The following is a 14,803-nucleotide window of genomic DNA, read 5'->3' on the forward strand; positions in this document are numbered from 1 at the left end:
TAATGAGTGTTTCCAGATGTATGGCACCATACTAATTTCCAATGATTTCTTAAATATCAGCCAAATGGGATAAGACATACTACTTGAACATGACTTTAATAAATGAGGGTGCAGCTCGTCAGGTCCCATGGAGGAATTAGGGTCTGATGTGTCTAGTGCCTTCTTAACATCATCATGAGATATTACCAAATCTTGAAATGAAGAAGGAGAATCTGGGACTACAACAGTGTATACTAATGAAAATTCATCTGCAAAGCCCAACAAAAGCTTCTTGAAGAAACATAACACTAGGATGATGCTTACAGACATAGGCATGCAGAGCAGGGAAACTTGTAATTTTGCAAGCATCCCAGGACAGTAAATGAAGCTTCTGTGCTCTATCAAGCAGGCCGATGTGCTGAATGGTGACCCGACTGTGGGGAGAGGGAAGAAATTTCGGGCTTCCTGTGAGACTGTACCTTGAGGTTGCATAACTTATCAATAGTAGAGGACAATGTTTTGGGTGTAAGTTGCGATTGTAAGCCTTGCCCACCGACTTTACTCTCTTTGTACAGTGAGCTAGGCACTTGTCACCTTCAATCTGACTTTCTTTAGTGATTAAGATCAGTAGACAGGATTAAGAATGTCAGTAGACCAGTGGGTAAGTGTGTCAGTAGATCAGTACCTGGGTAAGATTATAAGTACAGTAAGCCGAATCTCAGCTTGGCGAAATTCACTTTTGGCGGTAGGGTGGCCATGGACCACCGAGTGCACGCTTGGCAATTTGAATTCAAACTTGGCAGTCCCCTGGCGGCCACATGGCGAACCACGTGGCTCCCTGGTGACATCTCTCTAAACCTATCATTGTGAGAGTGAGAGTCCCTTTCAGCTATTTTGTTTGTGCTATCCTCTGTTCTGCTAGTGTGGGAACGAATTCTGGCGATTTATCGCCAACATGGCCTCTACCAGCGCAACAGCTAGGTGGTACCGGTGGGGGTAAGGACAATGGTGGTGGCAACAAGGATGAAAGTGGGCGAGGGAAATGGTTGAAAAAACGGGAGGTACGACCTTTATATCATGTCTTATTAGCTTCATTTATTGTTTATTGGTCTGTTTTGTACGTGTGTTCTAATATGTGAAGGCAAAAGATTTTATTTCAGCTCAAAAGATGGTATTTTAGGATCAAAAGAGGGAGTTTGGCAATGATCAAAGACTGATTGAGGCATTTTTTATGCAATTTATGTGGTATAAAGAACTTGGTGAAATTTGCATTTGGCGGTAGTTTCGTCAGACTAATTAATTTACAAGTGTGGGGGCTTACTGTAGATCAGATATAGAGTGTTATATCGATGTGTACTTAATGATACAAGGCAATCAAAACATTGGTAAACATAAATGGAACAATTAAGTTAAAAAAATACAGTTGGGAGCATTACTCCATTGCCACTAGAAATGCCAGCAACTTTTAACTCCTGGAATAAATTCGTCTTTTGTCATTTATAGTTCACCCCATGTAAAATATCAGCAAACATAAATGGAAATTGCTACAAAAAATAAAGTCGGGAGTGTTACTTTATTTTCCCAGGAAATGCCAGAAACTTTTAACATCTGGCATGAACTTGCTCTCCTTTGTCATTTATAGTTCAGTCCATGTTAACACCCTTATCCTCCAAAGCTTAACTCTCTCCAGCCTTTAAGAACATTTGATTTAACCCTAGCATAATACTTTTCCTTCCCTATAAAAGTAAATAAAACCATCACATCATATGAAACTTTAATTCCTAAAAGATACTCTGCAGTTGTACAAGTCTAGTGATCATGAAGGGCAGGCAGCCGAGGCACCAGCTGTGAATCACAAACTGTCATAGGCAGATCAACTCTAACAACAAATACTGTATATAAATCTATGCACAGGGAGTGTAATGTACAGTGTTTTTTACCAACTAACCATCTCCTCTAGTTACTAACGCAAGGCCTGCCTTCCTTCTTCCCTCCCTCCCTCCCTCCCTCACCAACCCCACCCCACTCAAACAAACACACACACACACACACACACACCTCCAGTGAGCAGATACATCATATACATTTCAGGGATTGCACACACACCTGCTTAAAATTTCTGTAAAAACACCTGTACTTTATGTAAACATGTAAACTTCAGGTGAACACATGCAAGCTTGACCTTATGCACTTTGATGGTAAAGATATCAGGTGTGCATGCAGTGGGGGAAGCTGCTGCACCTGTTTTGTGGTGGCCAGATGTGGAAGCCAACCAAAGTCAAGCCAAGCAAAACACCACCAACAGTGGGGTCCCCCTCCCCCCTCACACACACACACACACACACACACACACACACACACACACACACACACACACACACACACACCACACACACACACACACCACACACATACACACACACACCTTGAGAAAAGGAAATATTACATTTTAAATTACAAAACTTGAGAAAAAATAATAAAAATCTTAAGTTAATGTAAGAAATACATTGAAAATTAACAGAATGAAAAACTGCTGATTGTGAAGCAGCACTGTGCTTCCCCGAGGCCTCAGTAGGGGGTGGCCTGCCAGCCTGCACTCAATCTTCTATACATGTAGGAATGTAACTGCCACTCCCACCACCGGCAGGCGCATACACACACACGCACACACACACACACACACACACACACACACACACACACACACACACACACACACACACACGCACACACACACTAAAAGTAAATACAGAATATCCACATAATACAGTATCTTTCTCTTTTTAACTTATACAAATTCTGGCATACAGAATATAAATTTTATAACCAAATTCTTCTAAATAGTTTCACATCCATTCTTCCTTCATTCCATGACATCACACTGCTTTGTCACTTTTTTGGCTTTTCATTTTTATTTCTCAATTTTTCATGGAAATATGAGAGAAGCAAGCTGAAAGTGACAAACAAAATGCAGTATGGTAAATATGAGAGGAAGAAGAATGCAAGAGTGAAAACATGAAGATCTGTTCCAAAGCAAAAGTGTAAAATACTCTAAAATAATAAATGTGGCTTGTGTTAATGTTTATAAATCTTGATAACTTATCAACGCCCTGATGTTTTGTTACATACTGCCCTGCACTTGTTTCAGAGAAGGCCAGCTGTATGAAGAGAGAAAAAAGTCTAACTAACAAAGCTAAACTGGGCAGTACTGTTTACCTTGTGCTTAAAGAGTAGCATATTAGAAAAAGCAAAATACTTGAACATCCACCACTAAACAACTGAGGACATTTATAAATCAAACCTAATGCCACTTAACCTCTCTATTGCAGAATGACAAACTTTAAACCTTCAGTCTGTGCAGGGAGATATGTGAGGTAATGGTGACAAAACTGCATCATATTAAAAACACCTCCTCATAATCTTGCGATATCACTTGTATGTACAGGCAAGTAAGTTTTCTAATGTTCAATCTGCACAGTAATGTTAATGTTACAAGGTTTAGTTTAGAATATCCTTTGCTGTGGTATGGTGAATGTTCAAGTGGTCCATAAAATATCGTCATCAAAACACTTCAATTTCTTAGTTAGCAATGGACCTTAGCATTAGGTGGGAGTGAAGGCATTTGTGAAAAAAAAAAGTAAGAAACACTGCAATTTCCTTCCCCCCAAGGCCTCAGAATGCCACCTATGGTCTCACTCAAATGACCAGTACCTTATTCTTTGTCAGTCACTGTGGCATTACTTGCATTACTTTTGGGTCTTGTGTCAGCAGCCTCACCACCACCAGCCTTTGCATCACCCTCCCCTGGCCTCTTAGGTGTCTGCTTCCCTGCTTCTTTCTCCTGCTGGTGGACATCTCCCTTCTGTTTCACCTCCATCCTTGGCTTACCATCCTCTTCCCTCTGCTTTGTGATGCCTCTCTCCTTCTCCTGTGTCTTTGTGTCTGTTGCTTTCTTTTCTACAGACCTCTTCTCTTCCTTCTTTTCGCTTAGTTTGTCTGGTTTTTGTCTCTCTTCTCTCTTGTCACTTGGTTTGTTTGCTGTTAGTCTGGTTTCCTTGTTCTCAGTCTGTTTGCTGTCAGTTTTCTGTTTGTCCTCCTTCTTTTCACTTATTTTTGTGTTTGTTGTTTGTTTTTCTTCCTTCTTCAATGTTTGCTGGCTATCCAATTTTGGTTTATCTTGTTTTTCCTTTGGTTTATCATTTATTTTTACCTTGTCTTCCTTTTGTTGCTTTTCTTCCCTCATCCTTTGTCCTTTTTCACTATCCTTTTTAGTCTCTTCCTCTTTACTGGTCTGCTTACTATCTTCCTGTTTGCTTCTCTTCACCACAACATCCTGCTCTTCCTCTTTGTCCTCTTGCTTTCTCTTCCTGCTGACTTCCTCTTGTGAGGTCTTCTTGTGTTCTTCCTTTTTAATTAATCGTATTTCTCCTGACTGGCCTCTTTGGTTTGCTGGGGTCACCTTACTCTTTTCCTGCGTCTTGCTCTCCTCTACTTTCCCTGTCTTCTTGGAGGTGGGTTGTTGTTGTTGTTGTGGTGGTGGTGGTGGTGCTACTGCTTCATCTACTTCCTCCTCTTGCACTGTCTCCACTTCTTCATGTAACTCCAGTTCCACCTCCTCTTCTTCATTTTCTTCCATTGGTTGGTCTTCCTCATCCAATCGTAATTGTTCCAGTTCCTCCTCTTCCTCTTCTTCATCACCTTCCTCATCTTCTACTTGCTCCTGTTCCTCTTCCTCTTCCTCCAGTTGATGAGCTAATCCCAAAACTTCCTCTTTGACTTCAGCTCTGTGTTCCTCTTTGATGGAAAGTGGCAAGTGGATTTCCTCAACATGTATGTTAGTCTCCTCTTCCTCTTCCTCCTCCTCATCCTCTTCTCCCCATTCTGCTGCCAGCTTCCTTCGTTCCTCTTCCTCTGCATTCTGTGCTGCAAGTGCCTCTTCCTCTTCCAGAAGTTCCTCCTCATCTTCCCCTTGTTCCATTCCTTCCTCTTCTTCCAGCTCCTCAGGGTCATCTACTTCCCGCTCCTCTTTATTCAATTCCTCCTCCTCCAGCAGTATCTCTCTCTCAGCTCTCTCCTCTTCCTCTTCTTCTTCTTCTTCTCCTTCTCCTTCTCCTTCTCCTTCTTCTTCTTCTTCTTCTTCTTCTTCCTCCTCCTCCTCTCCATTGGCCACCAACCTCTTGATGGCCTTTACTTCATGTAGCTGCAGAGTGTTGGGCATCTGCTCCTCGCCCTCCTCGCCTTCCATGATTGCAGCTGCCTCATCCACTCCCCCTCCCTCCATCTCCTTCACTAGCTGGCGCAGTTTAATGTTAGATGAGATGGCAAACTTGTTGTACTCAGGGATGGACATGGAGTACACATACATGATGCGGTCTTTGGTTTGGACCCTCTCCCGAGGGCACTTGGCCTTCAGCTTAGTCTGGAAGGAGGTCCTGGCATGCTCACTCTTTCGGCGGCTGAAGCAGGAGGTGGCACTGTCGATGAGGATGGGCACGTCGCCGTACACTCCAGCACGCGACAGCTCCTCGTGGATCTTCTCGTCGCTCTCATGTATCAAGGTAGTGTAGCGGAAACCGAACTTTTCAATGGATCGTGCCCAGATCTTCTTGGCAATGAAGCACTCCAGGTACTTGGGCTCAATCTCACGCACACCCTCCTCTGCATCATGGTCCAGCTCGTCACACCACTCCCGGATCTCACATGTGTCCTGGTGCTTGTTGAACCACTCTGTCATCTCAGCCGGAGACATGGACACAATCTTCTTGGCATTGATCTTGCACACATGACAGTACATGTTGGCCACATCATAGTCCAGCACCAGGCCTGTGGTGAGCTCAATGACAGCACCAGCCACCAAGCAGAAGTCACTGCCCCACTGGTGGTAGGTGGTAGTGAAAGCCACCGTCAGGTCCACCAAGCCATCTGTCTCCAGTTGGCTCTTGAACACCTCCCGCACAATGCTGGCACTGTACTGCAGGCTGTCCTCCGTGTCAGCCACCACGTCACTGATCACCTGCCGTGCATACACGATGAAGGTGGCCTCATTGAGGCAGCGGGCATTGAAATACTTGCAGTAGTGCCTCAGGCCGCTGTATCCGAGGCCATTGTCCAGGAAAGCAGCCACGTGTGCATAGTTGATGTTCTCTGTCTTCTGCAGCACTGCATCCTTCTTCTCTCTTACGCTTACGTTCCCGCACCAAGTTAGGTGTGTTGGTGGACTTGGTGTCCTCACAAACGTTACAGGCCACTGTGAACTCAGAGATCATGCCCTTTGTGGTGGGCCGTACACCGATCCTCACTGCTTCACCACACTCACGGCAGGACACCAGTGCCCCTAAAGCATGGACCTGACTGGTGGTCATGTGCACGCCTTCTGACATGCCATCGTCCACCACCAGCACAGTTGTGGACACCAAACCCTTCTCTTTCTTGGGTACCAGCGCCTCATCTGGATCACGCTCGCGCTGTGTCTTTTTGGACACACTCGGCCGTGGGGCTTCTTCCTCATAGGAATTGTTACGCTTCCTGGGCCTTCCTGGACGCCGTCCCGTGCCTGGGGAAGAAGAGGAACAGGTAGTGGTCTACTTATTTCAGCTCCATAGTTAATAAATGGTAATGTTGATAATTCTGCACTAAGTTGTAGACAGGATTAAAAAAGTTTGACCAGATAGGGTAAATATATTAACACCAGAACATACAGAACGATGGCAGGAACTCTATCACAACAACAAGGCTTCTGAGTATCAGAGCCAAAGCCATAGTCATAAGATGAAGGAGGAAGAAGGAACACATTCAATATAACTCTGTTGAATTTAAAGCAAAGGTCTACAAGCTCAGCTTTGAAAAATACATCAGAATTTTGGTACCCTAGTTGTTGTACAGATAATTAGAAGAGAGAGTTGAGAGCATAGAAGCTTATGTTAAATGAAGTTGGTATTTGAAATGAAGCAGGCTGGAATTACACAAAAGAAGAAAAAACAGCTCAAATATAAGAATAAAATTAGTGTTATATGACGGAAGGAGACAGATATATATTTGAAGGAAGGAAGGAAGGAAGAAGGATAGTGTTAAATGAGAGAGAGAGAGAGAGAGAGAGAGAGAGAGAGAGAGAGAGAGAGAGAGAGAGAGAGAGAGAGAGAGAGAGAGAGAGAGAGAGAGAGAGAGAGAGAGAGAGAGAGAGAGAGAGAGAGAGAGAGAGAGAGAGAGAGAGAGAGAGAGAGAGAGCCCACTTAGACACCAGTCTCCTTATATGTGCGAGAGGGTTATCCAAGACAGGAATAAATGTCTTGAAACCTCCCTCTTAAATGAAGTCAAATCACAGGAAGTTGGAAATACAGACAGAGGCAGGGAGTTCCAGAGTTTACCAGAAAAAGATATGCATGACTGAGAGTATTGGTTAAGGTTGGGTGTGCACGAGGCACTTTTTGTGGTCAGTGGCTGCCCCCCCCCCAAAAAAAAGGACAAAATTGAACACACACACATCTCTGACTACATACACATGGGTTACTTATTTGTGGTGACCACAAAATAGCGGCGGGCAGGTCCATTTTTTCCGACCACACAACTGTGGCCGGCCACAGTGGACAGTGATAGAAACCATTATTTCCAATGCCAGCATGCACACAAGCCACTCTTAATTGCTGCCACTTTGTCACCCGCGTCACAGAGTCAACTATTCCTACCCTGAGAGAAGATGGTGGAAGACATGTTTGAGTTGTTCGACTGTGAAGCATTGATTGCACAGGTCGAGATAAGACCAGGACTTTATGATTTCAAGCTGAAGGAATACAGCAATAAGAATATTAAAGGAAAATTGTGGCCAGAGATGTGTGAGGCTGGAGTAATCTTTTGCCTTGAGAAAGAAATGAGAAAGCTGACAAAATATACTTTATTGAAGAAAAAACATTGTTCATCAGTAAATTTTATGTTACACCTGTCTTCTTGTCTATGTCTGTCTGTATCTTTGTATGTTAGTATGTATGCATGTATATATGTGTTTGTATCTATACGTGTTTGTGTTAACATGAATATTTGTATAAAATATGTGAGTGTGTGTATATATATTAATATTCCTTTATTATTACATGATGACACTAACCTCATCAGTGGCCGATATCGAATGGCTTGTGTGCAAGGTAGACCTACTCTCCACTTTTCATGGTGACCATTTTTTGTGGCAGCCACTTTTCATTACAACCACTGACCACAAAAAAGTGGTTTTAATTCCACTCTATCTAATAAAACTGTGTGAATGGAAGCTCCCCATACATGTGAAGAGTAGTCCATACATGGGTGGATGAGGCCCTTGTACAGAGATAGCAGTATTTGGGGTAGCAGAGATGCCTCAGAACACCTAACTTCATAGAAGCTGTTTTAGCAAGAGATGAGATGTGAAGTTAACAATTTAGATTAGCAGTAAAGGACAGACTGACGATATTCAGTGTAGAACGGAAGACAGTTCAATGTCATTAAAGAAGAGGTAAAGATTGTGTTGAGGTGATAGATGAAGGAATTGAGTTTTTGTGGCATTGAACACTATGTACTAAGTTTTCTTTGCCCCGATCAGAAATTTTAAAAGTTCTGAAATCAGGAATTTTGTGGCATCCTTGCATGATCTGTTGACTTCCTGAAGGGTTGGTCATCTCTAAAGGTATAGGGTGGTATCATCAGCATAAGAGTGGATAGGGCAAGAAGTTTGGTTGGCTAAGACCATTAATGAATAATAGGAAGAGAATGGGTGACAGGACAGAACTCTGAGGAACACCAGTTTACTGATTTAGAACAGTGGCCATCTACTACAACAGCAATAGAACAGTCAGAAGAAACTTGAGATAAAGTTGCAAAGAGAAGGATAGAAGATGTGGGAGGGTTGTTTTTGAGATCAAAGCTTTCTGCCAGGCTCTATCAAGAAAAGCTTTTAATGTATCTAATGCAACAGCAAAAGTTTCACCAAAATCTCTAAAAGGTTAGAATAGTTTTTTTTTTTGTTTTGTTAGGTATCATTATGTTAGATAAAACTCTGTTTGGTTAGATTTGATTAGAATTAGTTAAGTTACATTAGGTTAGTTATTATTTTTCAGTTAATGTTTACTATCAGTCCTTTTCAGTAGCACATGACATAACTGCATGCTGTGGTAGTATACTCATCTATGATTTTTTTTACTTTCACTCATCTATTTTTGACTCACTGATGTTTTTGAAAATTAACAATGCACCACAAACAGATTGAATTAGCTTAAGTAAGGTTAATTTTAGGGTTAGGTTAACTTAGATTAAGTCTGAAATTGTCTAGTTCATCAAAAATACCAATAATGACTAAAGCTGTGTTTTTCCTGTCAACTTGTGTTGAGGTGACGTTATAGCTACGTCATAATTTGCGACCGTCTTGATCGTAACAGTTTTCGCGTGCAAGATAACTCACTTCATGTTGAGACCATCTTGCCTCCAGCTCAAGGCAATCCAAACCTACATTGGGATGACATCACATCTCAAGTCATGACATCAAATACACACAAGTTGTGTGTCTGTGTCTATACATACACCATAGAAAGCATAATATTTTCACATTAATGAAAGTAGACTGTCTGTATGTATGTATGTATGTATATATATATATATATATATATATATATATATATATATATATATATATATATATATATATATATATATATATATATATATATATATATATATATATATATATATATATATATATATATATATATATATATATATATATATACAGGGTAGGCGTGGATACTTCCCAATTTGAGAATGAAATAAAAACCTGTTCACACTTCACAATTCTTTATTCTTCTTTTATGCCTTTCACACAACATGGGAGATTTACTTTTAGTGTTTTAACGACAATATCTTTTAAATGTCCACCTCCATTGTCAATACACTGATTCAGACGATATCAGAAGCTTTGATCTACTCTCTCCAGCATGTTGAGCGGTATATTGGCTATTTCAGTTCGGATGGCGTTCTGTAGGTCTTCCAGGATCTGTGGACGGTCGTTATAAACCAGGGATTTGAGATATCCCCACAGGAAATAATCACAGACCCTGGAAGACCTACAGAACGCCATCCGAACTGAAATAGCCAATATACCGCTCAACATGCTGGAGAGAGTAGACCAAAGCTTCCGAAATCGTCTGAATCAGTGTATTAACAATGGAGGTGGACATTTAAAAGATGTTGTCTTTAAAACAGTGTAAAAGTAAATCTCCCATGTTGTGTGAAAGGCATAAAAGAAGAATAAAGAATTGTGAAGTGTGAACAGGTTTTTATTTCATTCTCAAATCGGGAAGTATCCGCGCCCCACCCTGTATAATGCAAGAGGGAGAACTGCCAAGGGCAAAAAAATATTAGACAAAAAAAGGCCCACTGGAACAACAGTTTCCCTAAAAGATTTGGAAGAACAGCCAAAAGCCTGGGACAAATGTCTTGACACCTCTATCTTACAAGAAGTCATAAGAAGATGGAAATACAAAAGCAGGTACGGAGTTCCAGAGTTTACCAGTGGAAGGTATGAAGGATTGCGAATACTAGTTAACTTTTGTATTAGAGGGTTGGACAGAAGAGGGATGAGAGGAAGAAGAAAGCCTTATGTAGCAAGGCTACAGGAGGAGGGGAGGCATGCAGTTAGCAAGATCAATAAAGCAGTTAGCATGAAAACAGCGATAAAAGATAAAAAGGGATGCAACATTTCGGTGGTGAGAAGAGGCTGAAGACAGTCACTCTGAGGAGGGGAGTTGATGAGACGAAAAGCTTTTGATTCCACCCTATCTAATAATAAAGCTGTATGAGTGGAATCCCCCAACATGTGAAGAGTACTCTATACAGACAGATAAGGCCCTTATACAGAGTTAGCAGTTGGAGGGGGGAGAAAAACTGGCAGAGACCCTGCAGAACACCTAACTTCATAGAAGTTGTTTTAGTAAGAGATGAGACGTGAAGCTTCCAGTTAAGATCATATATGTACATGTATGTATGTATGTATATATATATATATATATATATATATATATATATATATATATATATATATATATATATACACTTTTATAGTTCTCATTTTTTGGCACTCCCTTTGCATTTCTTTCACTAAATTGACAGGAAATGAGGAATGAAAATATAATGTCTAAAATTAACCACATACTAACTTTAACCTAACCCTAACTATAATCTAACCTTACCTTAACTTTAACTTAGTTGAGACGACACGCATTGCTGATACGTCTTCCTCAGAACCATTCTGACCAATAGCATGTTTTGGTTATGCTAGCTAGGTTACGTTAGTTTTGGTTATCATATTTTTCATTCCCAGGTCCCATCCACTGAGTGAAAAGAGATGCAGAGGGGGAGCTAGGAAACAAGGATAGTTGGAGGGATGTCTGTATTAGGACAGTGTCTATGGCATATATATATATATATATATATATATATATATATATATATATATATATATATATATATATATATATATATATATATATATATATATATATATATATATATATATATATATATATATATATAATCTTGAAATTAATTATAATAAAATGCATTCTGAAGTACTTTGAGATTAGTCAACAAATTTCTTGCCTGACATGATTTTATCATTCTTTACCTAAGTTCTCATATTACCTAATCAACAAACCAGAATCCCCAACAGCTAATCCTGACAACTATGTTTCTTGCATACACCACCTTACATTACCTCCTTTTGGAGACTTATATGATTTTATAGTATTCCTAACCTTTTTTTATAATGTACCTAACCCAGCATCATTATATACACACTAACAAACAAGCCCGGAGTCCATCAGTTATAATAGTCTCCAATCACTGTCACCTTGCCTCTGACAACCTGCTGGGCGTGAGGGAGTCAGCAGGTCACGGAGTGTGGAAGCAGAGGTGGAGTGACAAGTGGAGCAAACCACAGACAAAACCTGACTACCATCCAAATACTTTTCCCGATAATATTCGGAGATCCCGATATTGATTCACTACAGTGCACGGATTCCCAGCACTGTATCATGTCCATGTACAGCACAGGAACTTAGTGTAAGGTCCCGAAGTGTTTTATTTACATTATTCCCACACACACCCTAAACATCATCTCCCTAGACGCCATTACCACTCACTTATTTTATCCTTTTTGGTTTTATTTCCCGTCCCACAATGCTCTCCCCTCCTCCTCACACTCTTCTGAGTCCCCTGTACTCACTCTTCCCGGATTTCTGCTTTTTGGGTCTGCCCTTCCTCCTCATTTTGTTGAAGTTTCCGAGATAATTTGTGGTTCTGCCAGAGAAAACCGTGGAGGTGAAGCAGAGACGCAAACAATCCCCCTCTGCCACCCGCTCTGAAGCCGGCCTTCTGATTGGCTACTCTCAACGCTGGATGAAAACTGATCTCTTACTGGGTAAATTCCACGCTGCCATTGACGTCATAGCCCAGTCTCGTCCAATCAGCGGCTTTTTTCACATAACCCGCCAAAAACAAAGGAGGAACTGTCTTAATTTATAAATACTAATGTAATTGGAATTCGTTTTATGAGGAATAATTAATTGTGCTTCACTTTTGAAAATAAGAATTAATGCAATGAAACTGATGTTAATGTGAAATGGTGATCTTAATAAAGTTGTAAGCTTACAAATATATGTAGCCATGGCCAGAATGCATTTATTGAGTCCACCGGCGATTATCTGTGTAGCTAAATTTAACCTATTAAAGTTATCATAAGCCATAACTAATGAAGTCAATATTCATATAATTGCACGTGTCCAGTATACCGATGTGCATATGGTCGTAATTAATTCCTAAAGACACTTAACCTAAGCAATATCACATATACACACATGCACCAATACTCTAAAACTAGCATTACAAGCTATCGCAAAAAAGACCAGAATTATAACTATGATATGAGTTAAAATTATCGTACGTCTGGCCGCGCGCTCCCCTCCCCTCCCTCCACCTACCTCTGTTAAAAAAGTAGGCAAAATAATGGGAAACCGAAGTATTATGTTCTTTAGTCTTACTGGGGCGTTATCCCACCAATAACTTGTCCTGCTTCACTTCTCTGTGTCTATAGGAGCGTGAAATATTGGGATGAAAAAATGAGAATAAAGAAATTGAGGACAGAATATGGTACTAGTTTGTGTTCACAGAAGGCTATCGACCCCAAAGTATTAGTAGCATGGCGTCCCCTGCGTTCTCCTTATCTCCTCTCACCTTTCTCCTACCGCCACTTCTCGAAGCCACACCGCAACGCCTGAATAATTAAAATATATCTCGTGTTTTTAGTTGAATCTTAAAGAATTTTGTAATCATGAGGACCGTTTACGTAGGATGAGGCAATAAAAATGAGAACCTGACCGAGTTTTTTTCTTACTTTCTTTCTATGAGATGTTGAATTCGTGTTATATCACTACTATAAAGATAATAGAATGTACCTGAGAATCCCTTTGGTTTCTACTGTACTGAGACTGCTAAACAACTAGTACTTCCGGTAGGTTGAATAGTTTACTTAAATAGCCCTCTGAAAAGGCCAATAACTTTCATTAAAGATCGTGAAAAGCGTTGAAACATTGTCCAGTTATCACTAGATTATTGAAAATACCTTTAAAGCGAAATTACACACACACACACAAAAGTTAAAAGTACACTGAAATAAATAATGAAGAGATGGTTTGGAGACAAAAGACGCCGAAAGTTTTACTTATAGGACTGTAAGCACGTCACCAACTGCCTTCTTAAAACTGAATGTCATTTTGTTGTATTTTTCAGATACATAGATCAATAGTAACTAATATTAAATAAAACATATAATCTCATTTATAAATTTTACATTTGTTTTAATACTCCCATAATTTTCATTTGAGTTATTCATCCCACTTCACAGCGGCTCGGCAGTCACCCCTCGCAAGGCTGTCTTTAGTCTCCCATATCACGCTTTTTAATTCCACGGTAACTCATCTACCAAGATAATAATACGCATGCATTTAAATTTTTATCGAGTTTCTGTGTCTATAGAAGTGTTTGGTCAACTATACCACCCCTTGCGATGTTACGGTAACCGATATCTAAGAATGTACGTGTAATTTTGCAGCTCTCTTTTTCTATCAATTATTCGTTATATGATTGTGGTATAGGGGGTTTATTAGCAAGAGACTTCATTGTGTTTTGAAAGGTTACAGAGAAAAATCAAATTAATTGATTTTAAGGGCATTTTTTTCTCCAGATATTATGGAATTTTTTATCAAATTGTCATTGAAATTATTATTTACTGGGCAGTTTGACCAGAATTCTATTATATCGCTAGATAAGAGAACAATGAGAAAAAATGTGTGTGTGTGTGTGTGTGTTAATGAAGGTGCAGAGCAGACCCTAATAGGAACACAATGGGCTCGAAGAAGCAACAATAAATTAAAAAAAAAAAAATAATAATATAAAAAAAAAACTCGCCATGGGGAACGAAGAATCTAGGAAAATTGAAAAAAATTAAAGAAAAGAAAAAAATATATATATGGCTGAAAAGAACGGACCAAACAATAATATGTGGATACACAAAAAAGAAAAAAAGTAAACTAAGAAAGGATAGAAATCAAGTAAAAAAAAATTGCAAGAATGGAAAAGGGAGTAAGATGTATTGCAAAAAATAATAAATAAAAATTATAAATAAATAAAAAAGAAATACTGAGTAGTAAAAACATACAGGAAACCCTCAAATTATGCAGTAATGACAAACTCTAAAGGAATAAACAGAACCTTTGTTAAATGATTACCAGATTCATCAAATGTAGGACATGGC

General features: G+C 39.9%; 1 protein-coding gene across 1 annotated transcript; it reads right to left on the bottom strand.

Moving 5' to 3' along the window:
* Nucleotides 1-1,741: 1,741 nt before the first annotated feature.
* On the bottom strand, nucleotides 1,742-12,374 carry LOC123502689 (golgin subfamily A member 6-like protein 22). Its single transcript, XM_045251871.1, is given in 3 exon segments — nucleotides 1,742-6,158; nucleotides 6,160-6,532; nucleotides 12,218-12,374. Coding segments are annotated over 3 exon segments (2,883 nt in total). The 5' UTR covers nucleotides 12,261-12,374; the 3' UTR covers nucleotides 1,742-3,691.
* Nucleotides 12,375-14,803: the final 2,429 nt, after the last annotated feature.

This window comes from Portunus trituberculatus, chromosome 12, assembly GCF_017591435.1.
Source record: "Portunus trituberculatus isolate SZX2019 chromosome 12, ASM1759143v1, whole genome shotgun sequence".
Taxonomy (NCBI): domain Eukaryota; kingdom Metazoa; phylum Arthropoda; class Malacostraca; order Decapoda; family Portunidae; genus Portunus; species Portunus trituberculatus.